Source organism: Saccopteryx leptura, chromosome 2 (assembly GCF_036850995.1).
Source record: "Saccopteryx leptura isolate mSacLep1 chromosome 2, mSacLep1_pri_phased_curated, whole genome shotgun sequence".
Classification (NCBI taxonomy): Eukaryota; Metazoa; Chordata; class Mammalia; order Chiroptera; family Emballonuridae; genus Saccopteryx; species Saccopteryx leptura.
The window spans coordinates 332,122,979-332,148,331 of NC_089504.1; the positions used below are offsets into that span (position 1 = coordinate 332,122,979).

Consider the following 25,353-nt stretch of genomic DNA (forward strand, 5'->3'; position numbering starts at 1 on the left):
ACCTGTTTCTTTTAGTATTAGTTTCCTAACATTCCCCTCTTCCCTACTCTCTGTGGAGAGTCACCATATGGCCCATAGGTGCCTACTTAGTTGTATTCTTGTCTGTGGTGCCATTTTATATTTCTGAGTTGGGAACTCTGGACACATCCTATGCCTTTTGGCACCAGCTGCTGTCCTAAACATCAACATTGGGGTAGGAACTCTCATCCACTTCATTTTTGCAGTGAGTCTTAAGGTTTTGATAAAAGTTGGGTGGGTGATGATGGGCAAAACGCAGATGTGGGCAGAGGTCCCTAATGGTGGCTAGCAATCTGTGGGAGGAGTCAGTTTTGGTTTATCTGAGCCTTAGGGGACAGGGGAACATGGTAATGAGAACCACATGGTACCACATATTTCTTCATGTTGGATCCAAGGTGGTAGGGGTGGGAAGATGAGAGAGGGAAGTGGGGCCTCCCACTGTGGCAGCCATAGTAATTTTCTGCTGCCTCGCCCTGGTTGGGGTGCTGCTGCCCATACCTCCCACCCCCATCTACATCCTGAAGCAGCCTTGACCTACACAGCACCAACTAAGGCCCCTAAGCCAAGAATTCAGCTGGAAGACTTTTCACCTTCTTCCTTCTCACTGTCGTCTTTCCTGTTTATTTTCCAAATTGCTGCTCTGCAGCCGAGCAGTGCCTGTTGGCCAGAGCTTACCAGCACTGTGGGATCAGACTCAGGCACTGGGCTCATGTGGCCAGCAGGGCACTGGGGGAGGAAGCGGGGAGCTGGAAGAGCCTCCCTGTGCGTCTCCCATGGGCAGCGCTAACCTCGGAGGCGGCCCTGAGCAGCCCTATCACATCCGGTGCTTGTCTCTGCAGCCGGGACTGGAGGATAAACTATCAGAGCTGTGGGGCAGTGCATCATTCCTCTTATTATTTTCTTCTCTGCAGATGGGGTCGTGGAAAGTTCAGTTCCTTTTAACCCTCGAAGTTCTGTTTATTCTACAGCTGGTAGCCTGAATGTCGCGTTTCCCATTACATCACAAAGGGGCTCAGGCAGATCTCTGCACAGAAACGTGTTGCAACTGTTTATTTTTTTCCATATTTAAACATTTCTGACAGCCAAACCCAGCTGAGCCAAAAGATGGAGCTTTGTGAATGAGTCTGGTTGTTGGTGTCTGTGCAGAGAGAGGCTTTAAAAAACCCTTGTCCCTCCGGTGAGTCTTCCCAAACATGTTCTTTTTCTTGGGCAAAGCCTGTGAAGCGAGTTACTTCTGCTGTACACGTGTGTTGATTATGTGCCGTTGTGTGATTAATGGGGCTGTGTTCCGCCTGGTTCCCAGGACACTCTTGAAAACAAGATGTTTCATTTCATTGCCTTTTCCTAGTGCAGTGATTACAGTAAATAAACCAGTGCAGGCTCTTTCCACCTGGAGCCAGTCAGGGAGTCCCCACACCTCTGCTCCACTTTCTCTTCCAGCATCACCTTCAATGGCATGTCCCTTGAATGCCCTCTTTTCTGCCATCTCCCCAAGGTTCCTAGTCCCCAGCAGCAACAAATTGCTTAGGGTCCCTCCCTAGTAGTTTTGGCTCATGCGCGGTAATTCTTCTGGGAAGATTCTAGGATGTAGCTCATTCATATATCTCTTTGCTTCTTGCCTCTTGCCACTCCACCTCTTGAACCTAATTATAAACCATTTCTTTGTAATTCTTTTATGGGTCCCACTCCTTTTGTAGTACAGCTTAGCATCCATAGGGTGCTTGCTTGTTCCAGACTCCCTGGTTAAATGGTCCTCTGAGGAAGAAATCCAACTCTATAGAGTTGGCAGGCCCTGGAAATGACAACAGTTTGGCTATTTAGCTATGTCTTAGAGTGGCAGAAAGAAAGTTGTAAGGATTCTTAGCTCCCACCAAAAGGGATCTGAACCATAGTAGATTTTTGACAGATGATGGTGACAGAGAAATTAACCTTCTTTTTTTAAATTCTGCCCTGGAATTTGAACTGGAGAGAACCAGACTGCATTTTCAAAGTTTCTTCTCAGGTTCAGCCAGGACCTGGTGATAGGCAATTAGGATGACCATCAATTCCGGTTTGCCCAGGACTGAGGTGTTTCTGGGAACATGGAGCTTTCATTGCTAATACTGAGACAGTCCCAGGCAAACCATAATGGTTGATTACCCTATGTCTATCCTTCCACAAGTGAGGGAAAGGAGAGAGAATAGGATGGCCAAGATAGCGCTGAGAGTGGTTCATTTGCTAAAATGCATGGGAAACTTGGCAGGCTAGGAATGAGATTTTTCTTGGCTGTGTGTTTTAATTGTTTTTCTGCTTATGTATAGGAAGAGATTTTCTAAAGCATTACAGGAGTGGGGAAAAACCACATGACTCTTCATGGTGTGACTAGTCCCTCCGGCTGTGCAAGAGGAAGGGAGATTGGTGCTCTGTTGCTGTCTGTGTGGCATATACTTGGCTGGATAGGAATGGGGGAGTTCTGGGAGCTGCCTCAGGCACTGGGTGTGTAGAGTGTTTGAGTAAGTGTCTTAGGCACACTGTTTGGAAAGGTGACAGGACCTACATTAGGCAACTGAGTCTCTAAATTCTTTTCCCTCTCTGGTTAGGATTAAAAACTCCCCTAATCAGTTTTAACTTTACAAAGCTGGACACACGTACACACCAGATTGCTGCCATGGGTACAATTTTGTATCCTAGTTTTTTGGGTAATACTTCTTGGCAGATGCCAGCCATAGACAACAAGTATCTCCTGGTTCACAAGTGCTTAGAATACTTTAACTGGTCCCTCTTTAGAGCTACTACTCTTCTTTTCTTATCTTATTTCTCACAGGGTTGCTGTGGATGTGTGGTTGATGCTGGCTGATTTCTGTAACATACTGACTGCGGTGAATCAGTCTGAGGTGCCACTGTACAAGGACCCGGATGATGACCTCACCCTTCTTATTCTGGAAGAGGATCGGCTTCTCTCGGGCTTTGTCCCCTTGCTGGCTGCACCTCAGGACCCCTGCTACGTGGAGAAAACGTCGGATAAGGTCAGCCCCAGGCCAAACATCACTCCCCATTCACCCTTCCTCTTAATTCTCCAGACTTTTTTATTCTTGGGAAGTTTTCTGTGCAAACGGAACATGATTAAGTCATTGAGAAGGGTGTTAAGGGAAAATATCGACCTTTTAGCCGCTGACATCCAGCTCTGTGTCCTGAAAAAAAAAGCCCTCTCGACTTCCTTTGGTGTGTGTGTGTGTGCTTGCTGGCATGTTGTATATACGATCATTTCCTCACTTGTTTAAATAGTCCAGCTTGTGTTGGCAGTGCTCTCACTCAACTCCAAATGGTTTGCATCATGCTTAAAGCACCCTCCTTCCTCCCCCCTTACCTCCTTCCCCCCAGCCACAAAACTCTGCACTAGGAAAACAGCCAGGGCTTTTTCCCTTTTCTAAGGAGGAGAGTGATAAATAGGTGACTAGAGAGAAGCAGACACCATGTGTTAACTTACAAAAAAAGCTTTTAGGAATATGAAGCATTCCCCGCTGCCTGGTTTCTATTTTTCTTCCTCTGAGGGCTGTGTTTTAACCTCAACTTTTTTTCTTGTCTGTTTATAGAAAACAAAGTTCTTTGCCTGTTGCTCTGGTAGGGACTATGGAACTTAGTCTGCTTAACAGTTGTGTCTTTGGCCAGGTGCAAAGAGTAGGCAGTTCATTCTGCTTCACATTGCCGTGTGTAGCACTTGCTAGACTGGGCAAGTAGCCCCTGCAGACCCTGGGAGCAGAGGGATCCTGCTGTGCTGTGCAGGGGGATCCTGTGACTGAACTCTCTGTGGAGTTGTTATTAACATCAGGTCCCCTGGGAGAGAGGCCTTTGGAGAAGAGTCCACAAATGGCTTCTCAGAAAGAAGTATTTTGAGTTAGATGACATATGTACAGACATGTAGGTAGATTTTTTTTTTTAAATCGGATAGTAAAAACTGAATTCCAAAATAAACTACAAATATAAGAGATTTTATATTGAATATAAAATGTTTTAAAACTTTTTCTTAGGCCCTGGCCGGTTGGCTCAGCAGTAGAGCGTCGGCCTGGATTATGGGGGACCCGGGTTCGATTCCCGGCCAGGGCACATAGGAGAAGCGCCCGTTTGCTTCTCCACCCCCCCCCCCTCCTTCCTCTCTCTCTCTCTCTTCCCCTCCCGCAGCCAAGGCTCCATTGGAGCAAAGGTGGCCCGGGTTCTGGGGATGGCTCCTTGGCCTCTGCCCCAGGCGCTAGAGTGGCTCTGGTCGCGGCAGAGCAACGCCCTGGAGGGGCAGAGCATCGCCCCCTGGTGGGCAGAGCATCGCCCCTGGAGGGCGTGCCGGGTGGATCCTGGTTGGGCGCATGCGGGAATCTGTCTGACTGTCTCTCCCCGTTTCTAGCTTCAGAATAATACAAAACAACAACAACAACAAAAAACCTTTTTCTTAGTAGAGCCTGACCAGGCATTGGCACAGTGGATAGAGCATTGGACTGGGACACAGAGGAGCCAGGTTCAAAACCCTGAAGTGGCTGGTTTGAGCGTGGGATCATAGACATGACCCCATGGTCACTGGCTTGAGCCCACAGGTCGCTGGCTTGAGCAAGGCGTCACTCGCTCTGCTGTAGCCCCCCCAGTGAAGGCACATATGACAAAGCAATCAATGAACAACTAAGGAGCCGCAACAAAGAATTGATGCTTCTCATCTCTCTCCCTTCCTGTCTGTCTGTCTGTCCCTATCTGTCTCTCTCTCTGATTCTCTCTTTCTCTCACATACACACAACAAAAATAACTTTTTCTTAGTAGAAAACACCTTAAGTTCCTTGCAGACAAGTTCCTTGCAAAGAAGAAAATTTGTCTACAACCCCTCTACCCACAGGTCATATCATTGTTTTTTTGGGGTTTTTTTTGCTGATCATACATGATCATAGTTAACATCTAATATACACATATACTTTTTTAAAAACAAAACTGGGGGTCATATTATGCACACTATTTGTAATATTTTTTTACTTAATATTTTTAATGTATTTTTATATGGAATCATTTTTATGATTACTTAATATTTTTTATACACCAATATTTTTTAACCAATCTTTGCTTTATTAAACCAAAGGATTGTTCCCAATTTTTGCACAATCAATAGTGAAGTGCTTTCTTATAGCAAAATTTTTGTATATATTCTCTGGTTAAATGTATGTAAATAGATAAAGGTTTTAGACATCAATATACAAAAACTCATATTCTTTGGATGCATTTAATGTCTAATAGATTTTGGGAATGTGAGAGCAAGAGAAATACTCATTTTATGCTTTTCCAGTGAAAAGTTGTAATGAAATCTTGCTTTTCTAATTTCAGAACGGACTAAGAATGAGGAGTTGTAGTATGTGAGGCTGAGGACAGCTAACACAACATTTACACTTTGTAGAAGATGTTCAGTTAGAAGTGAAACTGGATATCCTTGGCTTGAATCAGGGGATCCTAGTCCTGTTCTTATGCAATCATGGAGTGATCTTGATTCCAGAGGGCACTTTAGAGAGTTGGTTCTTGGGTGAGCTATCTTTTAGTGGAAAACAAGGTAGGAGTCCTAACCAACTTCAAACTTCCTAAAACCTATGTTCTCATAACCTCTCTCAGTATTTGTGTCACTATATAAAATAGTATATGATACATGTACCTGAGAGAATACACTGTATGATAAGTATATGTAATCTGGCCAGAGAAGGACACAGAGCCAACAGTTCATGTCCTCAACCTATAGTAATGATTCACAGGCTACCCTGGCAGTTGTAGCTCATTAAGACTAAGCTAGGTCTCTCCTTGGCCAGGTATGAGCATTGTCCCAATATGCCAAGGTTGCTGATTAGATCCCTGTCGGGGCACATACAAAAATCAACTAGTGAATCCATAAGTAAGTGGAACAACAAATTAATGTTACGCTTTCTCTTTTCCTTCTTTTCTCTCTAAAACAAACAAATATACAAAGACTATGGTAAGTCTCTGCTTCAAGGACTGTGAAATAGGTGTGTCAAATGTAACATCTCCAAATCCAAACTCCTGAATTTTTTCAAAGACCCAAACCTGGTCTTTATTCAGTCTTTCCATCTTGGTAAACGTCAACTTTGACTTTTGGGTTGTTCATGTGGAAATTCTTAGGGTTTATTTTTGGTCCCACTCTTTTTCTCACACCTCCATAACTAATCTCTTAGCAACTCATGTCTTCTATACTTTCAAAATAAGTGTAGATACAATTTTTCCTTACCACTACACTCCAGTTCAATTTATCAGAATGCCTTCTAACTGGTTTCTCTAGTTCATCCTCCTTCTTACTCCCCAGTCTATTTTCAGCACAGCAACTGGAATGATGTTTTTAAAACATTGATAAGATCATGTCACGTCTCTGTTTAAAACCTTCTTATGGCTGTTCCTCTCACTTAGAATAAAAGCCAAAGTTTTAACAACAGCCTATAGTGCCCTCAAGAGTTGATTCCACCTAACCCTCTTAACTCTCTGACCTCAGTTCCTACTGCTCCTCATACCCAACATACTCTATAGTCACATTGGCATTCTTTCTGTTGCTCAAACAAGGCAAGCACTTATTCCTAAGAATCTTTGCATTTGCTTTTCTCTTAACCTGAAACAAACACTCTGTTCCCAGATAGCTGTGTGGCTCTCTCACTCCATTCTAAATGCCACCTTGTTCAAGAAGTCTTCCCTAGTTGTTACCCACCTGGCCCTGGCCGTTTGGCTCAGTGGATAGAGCATTGGCCCAGCATGCAGACATCCCGGGTTCAATCCTTGGTCAGGGTACACATGAGAAGTGACCATCTGCTTCTCTTCCCCTCCCTCTCCCCCTTCTCTCTTCCCCTCTCACAGGAAGTGGTTCAAGTGTCAGCCCCAGGCACTGAGGATAGTTCAGATGGTCTGAGCATCAGCCTCAGGTGCTGAGGATAGCTCAGTTGATTCATGCATCACCCCAGATGGGGGTTGCTGGGTGGATCCTGGTCAGGGCTCATGTGGGAGTCTTTCTATCCCCCTTCCTCTCCCTTTAAAAAAAAAAAGATGTTAGCCACCTGGCCCTGGCCAGTTAGTTTAGTCTTAGAATGTTGTTCCAAAACACCAAGACTGTGGTTTCAGTCCTGGTCAGGGCACATATAGGAAGCTACTAATAAATGCACAGTTAAGTGGAACAACAAATGAATGCTTTTCTCTCTCTCCTCCACCCTCTTCTCTCTCTAAAATAAATCAGTTAAAAAAAAAAGAAAGGTATTGCCCACCCTTATTATTTTTATTTTTTTTAGCGAGAGACAGAGAAAGGGACAGATAGGGATGGACAGACAGGAAGGGAGATAGATGAGAAGCATCAATTTTTTGTTGTGGTACCTTAGTTGTTCATTTATTGCTTTCTCATAGATGCCTTGACCAGGGGGCTACAGCCAAGCCAATGACCTTAGGTTCAAGCCAGAGACTATGGGGTCATGTCTATGATCCCATGCCCAGGCCAGCGACTTTGGAGTTTTGAACCTGGGTCTTCTGCATCACAGGCCGACACTCTGTCTGCTGTGCCACTGCCTGGTCGGGCCCACCTTCTCTTTCTTTTATTCTGCTTTATTTTTTATTCTTTTTTTTTTCTTTATACACACACGCACACACACAGAGCAAGAGAGAGAGAGAGATGAGAACCATCAACTTGTAGTTGTGGCACTTTAGTTCTTCATTGATGCTTCTCATACGTACCTTGACGGGGGGTGGGGGTGAGGGTGGGGTACCAGCCGAACCAGTGACCCCTTACTTAAGCCAGCGACCATGGGATCATGCTGATGACCCCACGCTCAAGCCAGCGATTCCACGCTGAAGCTGGTGAGCTTGCACTCAAGCCAGTGACCTCAGGGTTTTGAATCTGGGACCTCAGAGTCCCAGGTTGATGCTCTGTCCACTGTGCCACCACCTGACAGGCTGCTTTATTTTTCATACCAGGGAAATTAATATCTGTTGAATATCTAATGTGTATTAGCCTCTGACCTAAGTATTTCATTAAGTCTTCGCAATTAGCCTGCCAAATACGTACTAGTACCTTCATATTTAAGAAAAGAGATAACTGAAGCTCGGAAAGAATGAAGAATGATGATAAACTCATGGATTATTTCCATGGCTGACTTGAAGATTAGTATAGATTTGTCAGAGGGAATCTTTAGGAACTCTTGACTGTTTGTTTGTTTGTTAAGTGATAGTAGGGGAGATACCGAGACAGACTCCTACATTTGCCCCAACCAAAATTCACTGGGCAACCCCTGTCTGGGTCTGATGCTCTGCCCATCTGGGGCTGCTTGTAACTGAGCTATTTTTAGTGCCTGAGGCGAGGCCCCATGAAGCCATCCTCAACACCCAGGGGCTGATGTGCTCAAATCAGTTGAGCCATGGGTGCAAGAGAAGGGGAGATAGAGAGAGGGAAGGGGGAGAGGAGGAAAAGCAAATAGTTGCTTTTCCTGTGTGGCCTGACTGGGAATCAAACCCAGACTTCCACACACTGGGTCGACGCTCTCACTTACCCAACCAGCCAGGGCTAGGAACTCTTGACCTTTTAGAAATCTGAAAAATATAGACTCTTTTTCCAGCTTCTAGTGTTCACTCCCAAGAAATATAAAATATCTCAAGGACTTGTCAGTAGCAGCAACATGACCAATATCATTGCTGGTCAAGAATAATCACATGGTTGGTCCAGCTCTGATGTTCATTCAATGGATAATGACTGAGCGTAACTACATACACACACAATGTGAAAGATCCAAACATGTAAGGAAAAGATTTCCCTACTTTGGGAGGCAGTTTGTGGCATATATGAATATGAGAAGCAACATTAAGTTACAGAGGAATTCTTAAAATTTTGTTGAGCTTATCCTGTCCCAGTGAAGGTGTTTCTTGAGTACTGATTTCGGATTAACATGCATTGTATTTTTCAAACATGTTTTATGGAACTCTAATTTTGTAAGTTCTTAACTGTTGGGTGGAAGAGTTTCATGATCATTAAGTTAGGATACAACAATGTTAAATAGGACTCATTACTACAAGACTTCTTGGAGTTTTTTGTTTGTTTGTTTGTTTGTTTGTTTGTTTGTTTTTAGCAAAGGAGAGAGAGAGATGAGAAGCATCAACTCATAGTTGCACCACTTTAGTTGTACATTGATTGCTTTCTTATATGTGCCTTGACTGGGAGACTCCAGCTGAGCCAGCGACCTTGGGCTTCAAGCCAGCGACCTTTGCGCTCAAGCCAGTGACAATGAGGTCATGTCTATGATCACACGCTCAAGCCAGACCCCACACTGAAACTGGTGAGCCCACACTCAAGCCAGATAAGCTCGTTTTCAAGCCAGCGACCTCAGAGTTTTGAACCTGGGTCCTCAATGTCCCAGGCCAACACCCTGTTCACTGCACCATTGCCTGGTCAGGCTTGGAGCTTTTTAATATAGTGTACATTGTGAGAAAGATAGCCTTTGCACTCTCTTTTTTTTTTTTAATTGTGAGGCAGGGAGGCAGAGACAGATCCTTGCACATGCCCCAACCAGGATCTACCCAGCAAGCCACCTATCAGGTGACGCTCTGTCTGTCTGGGCTTCTCCATTGCTTATCAACCGAGCTATTTTAGTGCCTGAGGTGAGGCCATGGTGCCATCCTCAGCGCTCGGGCCAACTTTGCTCAAACCATTCAAGCCATGGCTGTGGGAGGAGAAGAGAATGAGAGAGAGAGATAAAGGGAGGGGGAGGGGGAGGAGTGGAGAAGCAGATGGTCACTTCTCCTGTGTGCCCTGACCAGGAATCTAACCTGGGACCTCCGTATGCCAGGCCAGTGCTCTACCATTGAGCCAACTGGCCAGGACCATACTCTTTTCCAAAGTTGCTTCACCCTTGATTTTTTTGATTTACTAAACATCTTGTAGGATTAGTATTCTGCCTAAAATAAACAAACCCCAGTATAAAATTCAGATGTGCGATGAGCGAGACAAGAGAAAACAGGTTGCTTATCACGATTATCCTGAAGTATGGTAAGAAGTACAGATTAGATTATAGGCAATAGAGTGGAACTGGTTATATTTTGAAAGAAGCATCATAAATGTTGAAACCAATTAAGGCCAACTGGGGAAAAGAAAGTAGTCTTAAATTACTTTAGTGACTGCTAAGCACCCAATTCCAGAGGTTAAGTAGCATACCCAAGGTCATGAGGCTAGTAAGGAAATATAAGATTAGATCCCTTATCTGTATGTCTTGAAAACCTCATGTTTTGATGAATGATGTCATTGAGTTCATTATGTTCTACTTTTGTATATGTATGAATTGTCCATTAAACAAGTTTTAAAAGAAGTAATAAATAGCCTGACCAGATGGTGGCACAGCGGATAGAGCGTTGGACTGGGACTGAGAGGACCAAGGTTCAAAACCTCAAGGTCACAGGCTTGAGCACGGGTTCATCCAGCTTGAGTGTGGGCTCACCAGCTTGAGCACAGGGTTGCTGTCTTGCGTGTGGGATCATAGACATGACCCCAGGGTCACTGGCTTGAGCAAGGGGTCACTCGCTCTGCTGTAGCCCCCCCACTTAAGGTCCATATGAGAAAGCAATCACTGAACAACTAAGGAGCAGCAACGAAGAACTGATGTTTCTCATCTCTTTTCCTTCCTGTCAGTCTATCCCTATCTGTCATTCTCTCTGTCCCTCTTTCTCTGTCACACACACACACAAAAAGAAGTAATAAATATCCATCCTAAGAGCAAAACAAGTAAAATCCTCTGTCCTTCCTGCCATATTTTAGTACTTAGTGATCAAAAAAGTAATCAAACCATAATAATATAAAGTTCTTTTCTTTTTATGGCTCACGGAATTACATTTTATTTATTTATTTATTTATGTTTATTAATTTTAATGGGGTGACATTGATAAATCAGGGTACATATGTTCAGAGAAAACGTCTCCAGATTATTGTGACATTTGATTATGTTGCATACCTTTCACCCAGTCAAATTGTCTTCCGTCACCATCTATCTGGTTTTCTTTGTGCCCCCCCCCCTCCCGTTACCATCACATTCTTGTCCATGTCTCTGAGTCTCATTTTTATGTCCCATCTATGTATGGAATCATATAGTTCTTAGTTTTTTCTGATTTACTTATTTCACGCTGTATAATGTTATCAAGGTCCATCCAGGTTGTTATAAATGATCCGATGTCATCATTTCTTATGGCTGAGTAGTATTCCATAGTATATATGTACCAAAGCTTTTTAATCCACTCGTCCACTGACGGACACTTGGGCTGTTTCCAGATCTTCGCTATTGTGAACAATGCTGCCATAAACATATGGGTGCATTTCTCCTTTTGGAACAGTGGTATGGTGTTCTTAGTGTATATTCCTAAAAGTGAGATAGCTGGGTCAAAGAGCAGTTCAATTTTTAATTTTTTGAGGAATCTCCATACTGTTTTCCACAGTGGCTGCACCAGTCTGCATTCCCACCAGCAGTGCAGGAGGGTTCCCTTTTCTCCACATCCTCGCCAGCACTTATTTTGTGTTGTTTTGTTGATGAGCGCCATTCTGACTGGTGTGAGGTGATATCTCATTGTGGTTTTAATTTGCATTTCTCTAATAATCTGATTAGTGATGTTGAGCATTTTTTTCATATGCCTATTGGCCATCTGTATGTCCTCTTTGGAGAAGTCTCTATTCATTTCTTTTTCCTATTTTTTTGATTGGATTGTTTGTCTTCCTGGTGCTGAGTTTTACAAGTTCTTTATAAATTTTGGTTATTACCTGACCAGGCAGTGGCGCAGTGGATAGAACGTTGGACTGGGACGCAGAGGACCCAGGTTCGAGACCCTGAGGTTGCCGGCTTGAGTGCGGGCGCATTGGGTTTGAGCAAGGCTCACCAGCTTGACCCCAAGGTCGCTGGCTTGAGCAAGGGGTCACTCGGTCTGCTGTAGATCCCCAGTCAAGGCACATATGAGAAAGCAATCAATGAACAACTAAGGAACCGCAGCGAAGAATTGATGTTTCTCATCTCTCTCCCTTACTGTCTGTCGGTCCCTATCTGTCTCTTTCTCTGACTCTCTCTGCCTCTGCCACAAAAAAAAAAAAATACAAATTTAAAATTTTTTTTTTCTTTTTTCTTTTTCTGAAGCCGGAAACAGGGAGAGACAGACAGACTCCCGCATGCGCCCGACCGGGATCCACCCGGCACGCCCACCAGGGGCGATGCTGTGCCCCTCCAAGGCGTCACTCTGCCGCGACCAGAGCCACTCTAGCACCTGGGGCAGAGGCCAAGGAGCCATCCCCAGCACCCGGGCCATCTTTGCTCCAATGGAGCCTTGGCTGCAGGAGGGGAAGAGAGAGAGAGGAAGGAGGGGGTGGGGGTGGAGAAGCAAATGGGCGCTTCTCCTATGTGCCCTGGCTGGGAATTGAACCCGGGTCCCCCGCACGCCAGGCCGACACTCTACCGCTGAGCCAACTGGCCAGGGCCCAAATTTTGGTTATTAACCCTTTACCAGACGTATTGTCGAATATGTTCTCACATTGTGTAGTTTGTCTTTTTATTCTGTTCTTATTGTCTTTAGCTGTGCAAAACCTTTTTAGTTTGATATAGTACCATTTGTTTATCCTGTCTTTTATTTCACTTCCCCGTGGAGATAAATCGGCAAATATATTGCTGTGAGAGATGTCGGAGAGCTTACTGCCTATGTTTTCTTCTAAGATGCTCATGGTTTCACGGCTTACATTTAAGTCTTTTATACATTTTGAGTTTATTTTTGTGAATGGTGTAAGTTGGTGGTCTAGTTTCATTTTATTGCAGGTAGATGTCCAATTTTCCCAACACCATTTATTAAAGAGGCTGTCTTTACTCCATTGTATGCTCTTACATCCTTTGTCAAATATCAGTTGTCCATAAAGCTGTGGGTTGAGTTCTGTTCCATTGATCTATATGCCTGTTCTTATGCCAGTACCAGGCTGTTTTGAGTACAGTGGCCTTGTAGTATAACTTGATATCAGGAAGTGTGATACCTCCCGCTTTATTCTTCCTTTTCAAGACTACTGAGGCTATTCATGTTTTTTTTTGGTTCCATATAAATTTTTGGAATATGTGTTCTATATCTTTGAAGCATGCCATTGGTATTTTAATTGGTATTGCATTGAATTTATAAATTGCTTTGGGTAATATAGACATTTTAATGATGTTTTATTCTTCCTAACCATGAGCATGGTATATGCTTCCACTTGTTTGTATCTTCCTTGATTTCTTTTATCAATGTTTTATAATTTTCCAAGTATAAGTCTTTAATCTCCTTGGTTAAATTTACTCCTAGGTACTTTTTTTTTTTTTTTTTTTTTTTTTTTGTATTTTTCTGAAGCTGGAAACGGGGAGAGACAGTCAGACAGACTCCCGCATGTGCCCGACCGGGATCCACCCGGCACGCCCACCAGGGGGCAATGCTCTGCCCACCAGGGGGCGATGCTCTGCCCCTCCGGGGCGTGGCTCTGTTGCGACCAGAGCCACTCCAGCGCCTGGGGCAGAGGCCGAGGAGCCATCCCCAGCGCCCGGGCCATCTTTGCTCCAATGGAGCCTTGCTGCGGGAGGGGAAGAGAGAGACAGAGAGGAAGGGGAGGGGGAGGGGTGGAGAAGCAGATCGGTGCCTCTCCTGTGTGCCCTGGCCGGGAATTGAACCCGGGACCCCTTGCACGCCAGGCCGACACTCTACCACTGAGCCAACCGGCCAGGGCCTACTCCTAGGTACTTTATATTTTTGGTTGCAATAGTGAAGGGGACTGTTTCCTTAATTTCTCTTTCTGATAGTTCATTGTTGGTGTGTAAAAATGCCTCTGATTTCTGAGTATTAATTTTATATCCTGCCACCTTGCTGAATTCATTTATCAGGCCCAGTAGTTTGTTTTTTTGTTTGTTTGTTTTTTGTATTTTTCTGAAGCTGGAAACGGGGAGGCAGTCAGACAGACCCCCGCATGCATCCAACCGGGATCCACCCAGCACGCCCACCAGGGAGCGATGCTCTGCCCATCCGGGGCGTCGCTCTGTTGTGACCAGAGCCACTCTAGCGCCTGAGGCAGAGGCCACAGAGCCATCCCCAGCGCCCGGGCAAACTTTGCTCCAATGGAGCCTTGGCTGCAGGAGGGGAAGAGAGAGACAGAGAGGAAGGAGAAGGGGAGGGGTGGAGAAGCAGATGAGCGCTTCTCCTGTGTGCCCTGGCCGGGAATCGAACCCGGGACTCCTGCACGCCAGGCCGATGCTCTACCACTGAGCCAACCGGCCAGGGCCCCCAATAGTTTTTTGAGACTTTAGGGTTTTCTATATACAGTATCATGTCATCTGCAAATAATGATAGTTTTACTTCTTCTTTTCCAATTTGGATGCCTTTATTTCTTCTGATTGCTGTGCTAGTACTTACAGGACTATGTTGAATAAGAGTGGTGAAAGGGTGCATCCCTGCCTTGTTCCTGATCTTAAGGAAATTACTTTTAATTTTTGCCTATTGAGTATGATGTTGGTTGTGGGTTTGTCATAGATGGCCTTTATCATGTTGAGGTATGTTCTCTGTATTCCCACTTTGCTAAGAGTTTTGATCATGAATGCGTGCTGGATTTTATCAAATGCTTTTTCTGCATCTATTGAAATTATCATGTGGTTTTTCTCCTTCCTTTTGTTTATGTGATGAATCACATTGATTGATTTGCAAATACTGTACCAGCCTTGCCTACACAGAATAAATCCCACTTGATCATGGTGTATGATTTTTTTTATTGCTGGATCTGGTTTGCTAATATTTTGTTGAGGATTTTACATCTATATTCATCAGGGATATTGGCCTATAATTTTCTTTCTTTGTGTTGTCTTTGCCTGGTTACGGAATCAGAATTATGCTCGCCTCATAAAAGGAGTTTAGAAGTCTTCCTTCCTCTTGAATTTTTTGAAATAGCTTGAGGAAGGATAGGAGTTAGTTCTTTGAATATTTGGTAGAATTCACTTGTGAAGCCATCAGGCCCAGGACTTTTCTTTTTTGGGAGTTTTTTTGATAACTCTTTCGATCTCATTTGTTGTAATCGGTCTGTTTAGGTCTTCTGATTCTTCCAAACTGATTTTTGGAAGATTATATGTTTCAAGGAATTTGTCCATTTCACCTAAATTGTCTAATTTTTTGGCATACAGTTCTTCATAGTATTTTCTTACAATATTTTGTATTTCTGTTGTGTCAGTTATTTCTCCACTCTCATTTTTAATTTTATTTGTTTGAGTCCTCTCTCTTTTTTTTTGGTGAGTTTAGTTAAAGGTTCATCAATCTTGTTTACCTTTTCAAAGAACCAGCTTCTGGTTTCATTGATCCTCTGTATTGTTTCTTTAGCCTCTATGTCATTTATTTCTGCTCTGATCTTTATTATTTCCTTCCTGTACTACCTCTGGGCTTTACTTGCTGTTCTTTTTCTAGTTCTTTTAGATGCATGGTTAAGTTGTTTATTTGAGCTTTTTCTAGCTTCTTAAAGTATGCCTGTAGTGCTATGAACTTCCCTCTCAGTACTGCTTTTGCTGTGTCCCATAAATTTTGAGTTGTTGTATGCTCATTATCATTCGTTTCTAGGAATTTTTTAATTTCTTCTTTGATCTCATTGGTAATCCATTTGTTATTTAACAACCTATTTAGTTTCCATGTGTTTGAGAATTTTTTAGTTTTTCTGTTGTGGTTGACTTCTAGTTTCATGCCATTGTGATCAGAGAAAATGCTTGATATGATTTCAAAATTGTTAAATTTGTTGAGACTGCTTTTGTGCCCCAACATGTTGTTTATCCTAGAGAATGTACCATGAGCACTTAAAAAGAATGTATATTCTGCTGCTTTAGGATGAAAGGTTCTAAAGATATCTATTAAATCGAGTTGATCTAGTGTGTCCTTTGTGTCTGCTGTTTCTTTGTTAATTTTCTTTCTTAAAGATCTATCTAGTAATGTTAGTGGGGTATTGAAATCTCCTACTATTATAGTATTGCTGTTGATTTTGCCCTTTATATCCAACAAAGTCTGCTTTATATATTTAGGTGCTCCTGTATTAGGTGTGTAGATATTTATAATGGTTATATCTTCCTGTTGGACTGCTCCCTTTATCATTATGTAGTGGCCTTCTTTATCTTTTATATATATATATATATATATATATATATATATATATATATATATATATTGCCTTTGTTTTAAAGTCCATTTTGTCTGATATAAGTATTGTTGCCCCAGCTTTTTTTTCATTACCATTTACATGAAATATTTTTTTTTCCATCCTTTTACCTTCAGTCTATGTGCATCTTTTGTTTTAAGGTGTGTCTCTTGTAGACAGCATATGTATGGGTCCTGTTTTCTTATCCATGCAGCTACCCTGTGTCTTTTGATTGGATCATTTAACTATTTACATTTAAGGTTATTATTGATATGTAGTTGTTTGTTGCCATTTTATTCTTTAAAGCTGTATTCCTCTTTGCTATATTATTTTCCTACTTGGATCTATTTACAACAGGCACCTTAACATTTCCTGCAGCATTGATTTGGTTGTAATGAATTACTTGAGGTTTTGGGGGGTTTTTTTGTCTGGGAAGCTTTTTATTTCTCCTTCAATTTTAAATGATAGCCTTGCTGGATAAAGTAGTCTTGGTTGTAGGTTCTTGTTCTGCATTACTTTGAATATATCTTGCTGTTCCCTTCTGGCCTCAAGTGTTTCTGTTGAGAAGTCGGATGTCATCCTTATGGGGGCTCCTTTGTAGGTGATAGCTATTATTTCTCTAGCAGCTTTTAATATTTTATCTTTATCATTTAGCTTTGGTATTTTAATTATGATGTATCTTGGTGTAGATTTCTTTGGGTTTTTTTTTTTAAGGAATTTGTGTATTCATTTTTTTATTTTTTTATTTTTGACAGAGTCAGAGAGAGGGATAGATAGGGACAGACAGACAAGAATGAAGCGAGATGAGAAGCATCAATCATCTATTTTTTTGTTGTGACACCTTAGTTCATTGATTGCTTTCTCATATGTGCCTTGACCGTGGGCCTTCAACAGACCAAGTAACCCCTTGCTGGAGCCAGCGACCTTGGGTCCAAGCTGGTGAGCATTGCTCACACCAGATGAGCCCTCGCTCAAGCTGGCGACCTCGGGGTCTCGAACCTGGGTTTTCTTTATCCCAGTCTGATGCTCTATCCCCTGCGCCACCGCCTGGTCAGGCCTTTCTTTTCTTCAGGAACTCCTATGATGCGGATGTTATTTCTCTTCATGTTGTCACAGAGCTCTCTTAGAGTTTCCTCAGACTTTTTGAGTCTCTTTTCTTTTTTCTGCTCTGCTTCCATGCCTTCGTTCAACTTGTCCTCCAACTCGCTGATTAGATCTTAGCTTCATCCATCCTGTTTTTAATTCCTTCCATTGTGGTCTTCATTTCTGATACTGTATTTGTCATCTCCGACTGATTCTTTTTTAATATTTCAATGTCCTTTTTTATATTTGCTATTTCTTTATTTACGTGTTCATAATGACCATCCATCGTTGTTCTAAGATCCCTAAGCATCCTAACAATCATTATTTTAAACTCTGCATCCAGAAGTTTGGTTATTTCCATATCACTCAGTTCATTTCCTGGAGGTTTCTCTTGTGGTTTCATTTGGATTGCACTTCTCTGTCTTCTCATTATGTCTGTGTTTCTCATTATGTCTGTGTGTATTGTTTGTAGAGCTGGTTGAGTCTAGGCTTGGTGTTGTCAGCCTCCAATTTTCAGTTGTGCTATTTCTAGGTCTCTGGAATTACATTTTAAAATATGTGGCGTTCATGACTCTCTCAGCCAAAAAGGTTTCCGACCCCCTGGTGTCAGCCGGGGAAAATGAGATGTGAGGGCGGCTGAGAGAACTGTCAGGATGAGCGCAGACGAGAAGAGCTTAATATAAAGTTCTTGTAATCATGTTTTAAGCTATTTCATGCATTTTCTCATTAAAACCCCAACAACCCTAGAGGCAGATGAGAAAAGTGATCTAAAGGAAACTGTTTTAGGAGAAAGGTGTTGGGTTCATGTTGTGCCTTAGTATCCAAAAAGCTTTATTATCATCTTTAAAATATATGCATGTGACTGTATATCTATAGGTGGTACTAAACAAGTATCTATTTAGTAACAGACTCTTTATTTTCTGAGGCTCTAAAGTTCTAGTTATTTAATGCAATGATTTTCAACCACTGGTCCATGGACCAGTGCCCAGTTCCGGTCTGCAAAAGAGTTAACTACCCTGATCTACCACCTGAAATTAACCAGTATTAATAGTTTAATATATGTCCTCCTATTTTTCTGCTATTGCTTATGTGTATACTTAATCTTTTCCTTTTATGAAACTAGAACCATATAATATATGCTTTATTCTCATTTTATTTTTTTATACCCTTGTTGCTTATCCATATAGTTTGGATGGAAATGTTACCTTTATTGTTTGGTTGTATGAAAAATATTTATTGTAAGTGCTAGCTACCAATAACTACTTTAAAAAAAAACAACTCAATTTACTAGTATTCTCAAAGTATCAACATCAAAAATAAAAACTGTTGACTATCCCATATTTAAAATGTGGAAATTAGGCCTGACCTGCGGTGGCGCAGTGTGTAAAAGCATCAACCTGGAACACTGAGGTCGCCAGTTCGAAACCCCGGGCTTCCCTGGTCAAGGCACATATGGGAGTTGATGCTTTCTGCTCCTCCCTCCCTTCTCTCTCTGTCTCTCTCTAAAAAAAATGAATAAATAAAATCTAAAAAAAAAAGTGTAGTATGTAAAAAAAAAAGTGGAAATTAGGACTGTTTACAATATGTATTTTATTTTTCACCAAATTGCATTGTTTCTAAATTTTCAGCAATTATTAAGAATTAATTTATGCCCTGGCTGAGTAGCTCAATTGGTTAGAGCTTTGTCCCAATGCACAGAGGCTGCTGGTTCGATCCCTGGTTAGGGCACATATCCTGTTCCTACAGATTAATGTTTCTCTCTCTCTCTCTCTCTCTCTCTCTCTCTCTCTCTCTCTCTCTCTTTCTCTCCTGTACTATCTCTCTAAAATCAATAAATAAAAGTGAAAAATATTTATAGTAAGTATTTTTAGTGCTCAGCACCATTCTTTTTATTCTATGGTTTTCCCATTTTTATGTTGTTAACTTTCATCCGTTATTCAGATGCAACATTGAGGAATTATTTTCAGCAAAAATGTCACGAATGCAAGCCTGACCTATGGTGGCGCAGTGGATAAAGTGTCAATCTGGAAATGCTGAGGTTGCCAGTTCGAAACCCTGGGCTTGCCTGGTCAAGGCATATATGAGAGTTGATGCTTCCTGCTCCTCCCCCCTTCTCTCTCTGTCTCTCTCTCCTCTCTCTCCCTCTCTGTCTCTCTCTCTCCCCTCTCTAAAAATAAATAAATAAAAATAAATAAATTTTAAAAAATTTAAAAGATTTAAAAATGTCATGAATACTTCTTTAAAATTAAGATGAGCCCTGGCTGGTTGGCTCAGCGGTAGAGCGTCGGCCTAGCGTGCGGAGGACCCGGGTTCGATTCCCGGCCAGGGCACACAGGAGAAGCGCCCATTTGCTTCTCCACCCCTCCGCCGCGCATTCCCTCTCTGTCTCTCTTCCCCTCCCGCAGCCAAGGCTCCATTGGAGCAAAGATGGCCCGGGCGCTGGGGATGGCTCTGTGGCCTCTGCCCCAGGCGCTAGAGTGGCTCTGGTCGCAACATGGCGACGCCCAGGATGGGCAGAGCATCACCCCCTAGTGGGCAGAGCATCACCCCTGGTGGGCGTGCCGGGTGGATCCCGGTCGGGCGCATGCGGGAGTCTGTCTGACTGTCTCTCCCTGTTTCCAGCTTCAGAAAAATGAAAAAAAAAAAATAATAAAATTAAGATGATTTTAAAAATTCAGTTTTAAGAATAAAAGAGATACTATCTTCTTCATTCAACATTTTTTCACCCAAAATACATTTCTCTGTTACTTTGTGTGCTATGTTTTTCCTTTTTTATGTTGCAGACTCTTCATAGGCCTCAACTTGGATTTCTACAATCTGATTTTGGCCATTTATATTTCTTCAAAGAAAGAAAGATTTGGTCAGGTCTGATAATTTCTCCAGAACAGGTTTCATAGATTCTCACTGGATTCCTTCATTATCTCCAAAAATTATTTAGAATTCCCTTCTCAGGTGTAAAGATGGTTGATATAAGTTTGTAATACTAAGTCACCACTCTGAAGGGGTGAAGAGGAAGCCAGGTGGCATATAATCTCAATAAATGAATTTATTTTTTGCATTTCCTGTTCTGTATATAGTACAGCTGCTACACCAGAGCTAGTTTACCATGTCTAGGCTTTGTTTCACTCACCTAAATGATAGGACAATTTCTGACCTTCCTGGGTCTGTGGCCTGCCATGTCAAGAAGATATTCTACTCTCTGGCCACTTCCCTTGGGCCTCTCGGAACTGCTGATTGTGAGTAGTACTGCTTTGTAGCATTGAAAAGGATTCCAATTAGTGTTCTTCATCTGCCCTATGTTCTCACACTTTGTGGTAGGCAGACTTTGTACAATAGTAGGTAGAGTAAAGATGTCTTAATTTCTGAAACCTATTAGCTATGTTACTTTGAAGGCAAACGGGTCTTTGCAGATGTGATTAAATTAAGGGTCTTGAGATAGGAAGGTGATCCTGGATTATTCATAGGTGGGTTTAGTGTAATCAAAGGGGGCCTTATGAGGAGGCAGGAGTGTCAGAGTCAGATAAAAGGAGTTGTGATGATAGACCAGAAGTCAGAGAGAAAGAGGAAGAGAGAGAGAGAGAGAGATTTACAGACACTGTGCTGCTCGCCTTGAAGATGGCGGAAGGGACCATGAGCCAAGGAATGCAGATGGCCTCAAGATGCTAGAAAAAGGCAAGGAAACAGATTCTCCTATAGAGCCTCCAGAAAGAACACAGTCCTCTTAACACCTTGGTTTTTAGGAATTCTGGCCTCCAGAACTGTAAAATAATAAATCGTATTGTTTTAAGCCATTAAATGTGTTGTAATTTACTACAGCAGCAGTATGAAACTAATATACCCCTTCAAACGGGAGAATTTTTCCATGCTCTTCATTGTTACTTCTAAGCTGCTTTTTCTTTTTTTAACCATTTTAATTATGAAATGTAAATATGAAAATACATAAAGACTCATCACAAAGTGGCAGCTATATAACCACCAAGCCGAACAAGAAATAGAACAAGACAAGGGTGATTAATTTCCAGTTCCATTCAACTTTTGTTATAGTTTCTAGCCGGTACAGTAAGACATATAAAAGATACAAAGCATGAAAAAGATGATTGGAGGCCCTGGCAGTGGTTAGGTGGATAGAGCGTTGGCCCGGGATGTATGGACATCCTGGTTCAATTTCCAGTTAGGGCATAAAGGAGAAGCAACTATCTGCTTCTGCCCCTTTCTGTCTCCTCCTCTGTTTCCTCTTCCCCTCCCACAGCCAGTGGCTTGATTGGTTCGAATATGGCCCCAAGCGCTAAGGATAGCTCTGTTGGAGTATATGGGACTCAGGTGCTGAAAATTGCTTGGTACTCGAGCATCGGCTCCAGATGAGGTTGCTAAGTAGATCCCAGTCAGGGCACATGCAGGAGTCTGCCTCTCTATCTCCCCTCCTCTCATGTTGAAAAATAAAAAGATTGGAAAGGAAAAAAATAAAACTATCTTTATTTGCAAATAACATACTTTTTTGCAAATAAGAGCATCAGCCTGGCGTGTGGAAGTCCCAGGTTCAATTCCCAGTCAGGACACACAGGAAGAAGGACCATCCGCTTCCTCACCCCTCTCCATCCCCCACCCCCTCTTCTCTTTCTCTTTCTTTCTCTTTCTCTTTCTCTTTCTCTTTCTCTTTCTCTTTCTCTTTCTCTTTCTCTTTCTCTGTCTCTTTCTCTTTCTCTTTCGCTTTCTCTCTCCTATGCACTCACAGCCATGGCTCAAATGGTTCGAGCAAGTTGGCCCCAGGCGCTGAGTATGGCTCCATGGCCTTGCATCAGGCACTGAAATGGCTCAGTTGCCAAGCAATAGAGCAGCAGCCCTAGACAGGCAGAGCATTGCCCTGTAGGGGGCTTGCCGGAAGTATCCCAGTCAGGGTACATGCAGGAATCTGTCTTGCTGCCTCCCTACCTCTCATTTAATAAAAAATAATTAAATAAAAAGAAAGAAAAAAAATTAATTAGAATTAATAAGTGAATTTAACAAAATTGCTGGATATAAAAGTCAGTATACCAAAATCAATTCCATATTTACAAACATCAAACAAAATGAAATTTTTTAAAAGTTACTTTCTTACGAAGGGAAGCTGTGAATTGGCTCTTAATAACCTTTCTAGCTATTTATCTATTTGGCAGTAATTCTTTATGTTGATGGCAGATGGATAGTATTTTTCCATTTAATAACTATTGACTTGTCTGCTGTGTGTCAGGCATTATTCTAGATAACACAGACATAGTAGTGAACACAGTAAACAAAGAAGAGATCATGGGCATGGGAAGTATACTCTGTGTATTCAGTTTGGTGACTTCACTTAGGATACTGGAAATAGAATTAACAGGGAAGTCTATGCCTTTTACCTGTTTTAATTAGAAAATAATCTTTGTAGTATAAAATAGATGTTCATTTTAGAAATACTAGGTTAGCAGTAAGGCAAATAAAAGATTCCTTGATCCTTGTATAATGCTTGTATAGATGGATGGACGAGTGTGAAGTTTTTTTGCTTTGTAACAGAAATAGAATCAAACTGTATAAACTGTTTTGTAATCTACCTTGTTCACTTAGCAATAAATATATCCAGAATATATTTCCATGTTCACCTATAACATTAAGTTTAATTGCCACATTATATCAACTTCTGTGGACATAACATAATACTTGTTTAGTCCCTAATCATTAGTTTAGGAAGTTACTGATTTTGCAGTTTTATAAATGATGCCATCTCAAGAGACCTTATACAGAAATCTTTACACATCTCTTATTTCTTCATTCAATAAATTTTCAAAGTACAATTAATCAAAAGTGTATAGGCCCTGGCTGGTTGGCTCAGTGGTAGAGCGTTGGTCTGGCATGCAGGAGTCCCGGGTTCGGTTCCCAGCCAGGGCACACAGGAGAAGCGCCCATCTGCTTCTCCATCCCTCCCCCTCTCCTTCCTCTCTGTCTCTCTCTTCCCCTCCTGCAGCCAAGGCTCCATTGGAGCAAAGTTGGCCCGGGCGCTGAGGATAGCTCAGTGGCCTCTGCCTCAGGCGCTAGAATGGCTCTGGTTGCAACAGAGCGGTACCCCAGATGGGCAGAGCATCACCCCCTGGTGGGCATGCCAGGTGGATCCCAGTCGGGCACATGCGGGAGTCTGTCTGACTGCCTTCCCGTTTCCAACTTCAGAAAAATACAAAAAAAAAAAATCAAAAGTGTATAGATTTTAAGACTTTTGATAGATAATGATGAATTGCTCTCCAGAAAAGGTTATAACCATTTGGCCCTGGCCAGTTGGCTCAGCGGTAGAACATTGGCTCAGCATGTGGAAGTCCCAGGTTCGATTCCCTGCCAGGGCACTCAGGAGAAGCACCCATCTCCTCTCCCCCCTCTCCTTTCTATCTCTCTCTTCCCCTCCCACAGCCCAGGCTTCATTGGAGCAAAGTTGGCCCGGGCACTGAGGATGGCTCCATGGCCTCCACCTCAGGCGCTAGAATGGCTCCAATTGCAATGGAGCAACGCCACCCCCAATGGGCAGAGCACCGCCCCCTAGTGGGCATGCCAGGTGGATCCCAGTCAGGCACATGTGGGAGTCTCTGCCTCCCCGCTTCTCACTTCACAGAAAGATAAAATAAAGTAAAATAAAATAAAATTTAGAAAAAAGGTTATAACCATTTAAGATGCAGTGTCTGTTTTCTAGCATTTTCACCAATCCTGAATGATTTTAATTTTTTTTGGTAACTTTGTCAGAGATACACAGAAATGTCATCTCACTGTTATGGTTTCGTTCTTTGATTACTAGTAGGGTTGATGTTTTTTTTTTACAGAGACAGAGAGTCAGAGAGAGGGATAGACAGACAGGAATGGAGAGATGAGAAGCATCAATTATTAGTTTTTCGTTGCGTGTTGCGACTTCTTAGTTGTTCATTGATTGCTTTCTCATATGTGCCTTGACCGCGGGCCTTCAGCAGACTGAGTAACCCCTTGCTGGAGCCAGCGACCCTGGGTCCAAGCTGGTGAGCTTTTTGCTCAAGCCAGCTGAGCCTGCGCTCAAGCTGGCGACCTCGGGGTCTCAAACCTGGGTCCTTCCACATCCCAGTCCAACGCTCTATCCACTGCGCCACCACCTGGTCAGGCGGGTTGATTTTTTTTTTTATAATGCCCCTGGCTAAATAGTGAGGTGTATTATGTTTTTAAACTCTTGCAGCAAACCAGTATGCCTTTTGTGACACACCAGTTGAAAATCTCTGGTCTAGAATATGAGTCTACGGAGAGAGAACGTGATTTATTTATTTATTTTTGTGTGTGACAGAGACAGAGAGATACAGAGAGAAGGACAGATAGGGACAGACAGACAAGAAAGGAGAGAGATGAGAGGCATCAATTTTTTGTGTTGGCACTGTAGTTGTTCATTGATTGCTTTTTCATATATGCCTTGACCGAAGGGCTACAGCAGACCGAGTAACCCCTTGCTGAAGCCAGTAACCTTGGGCTCAAGCTGGTGAGCCTTGCTCAAACCAGATGAGCCCGCGCTCAAGCCAGCGACCTCAGGGTTTCGAACCTAGGTCCTCCACGTCCCCATCTGAGGCTCCATCCACTGTGCCACCACCTGGTCAGGGAAAACTTGATTTATTTTTGTCAAACCCATAAGAGTACTCTAAGAGGGATTGAATGTATGTACAAGATGATATGCATCATTTTAGAAGTATGTCTAAGGGCAAAAGATCTAAGAGTCGTGTTAGTGAAACTTCTAAGAACCAGAAGATCAGGACAGTGCCCTGCACTTCAAACTTTGCAGACAGGATTTTCCCCCCATTGATTTGGGGAGCAGGGGCTCATCAACTATCAGCTCATTGTTTCATTTAGTTTGTTCCATTTAGTTGTGTACTCATTACCCTGACTGGTGTTTGAACCCACAACCTCTGGCGCACCAGGTCAACACTTGATTCATTGAGCCATCAAGCCAGGGCCACAGATAGGATTTCTTATAGATGAATAGTTGACTGTTGGAGTTGGCAGAAGGATACCTGATGCGTAAAAACCAGAAAGTCAGTGCTGTAACCATGACTACCTATTACATGTATACATACAAATAATTTTTGGCTCAA

At 42.6% G+C, this 25,353-nt stretch overlaps 1 protein-coding gene across 7 annotated transcripts in view; it reads left to right on the forward strand.

Moving 5' to 3' along the window:
* SMG6 (SMG6 nonsense mediated mRNA decay factor) overlaps positions 1-25,353 on the forward strand; it is a 285,008-nt gene that overhangs the window by 137,347 nt on the left and 122,308 nt on the right. For all 7 annotated transcript variants that reach the window (XM_066363488.1, XM_066363494.1, XM_066363493.1 and 4 more), the window contains one exon: positions 2,822-3,023. In XM_066363488.1, the coding sequence (XP_066219585.1) occupies positions 2,822-3,023 (202 nt within the window). The remainder of the gene's footprint in view (positions 1-2,821; positions 3,024-25,353) is intronic.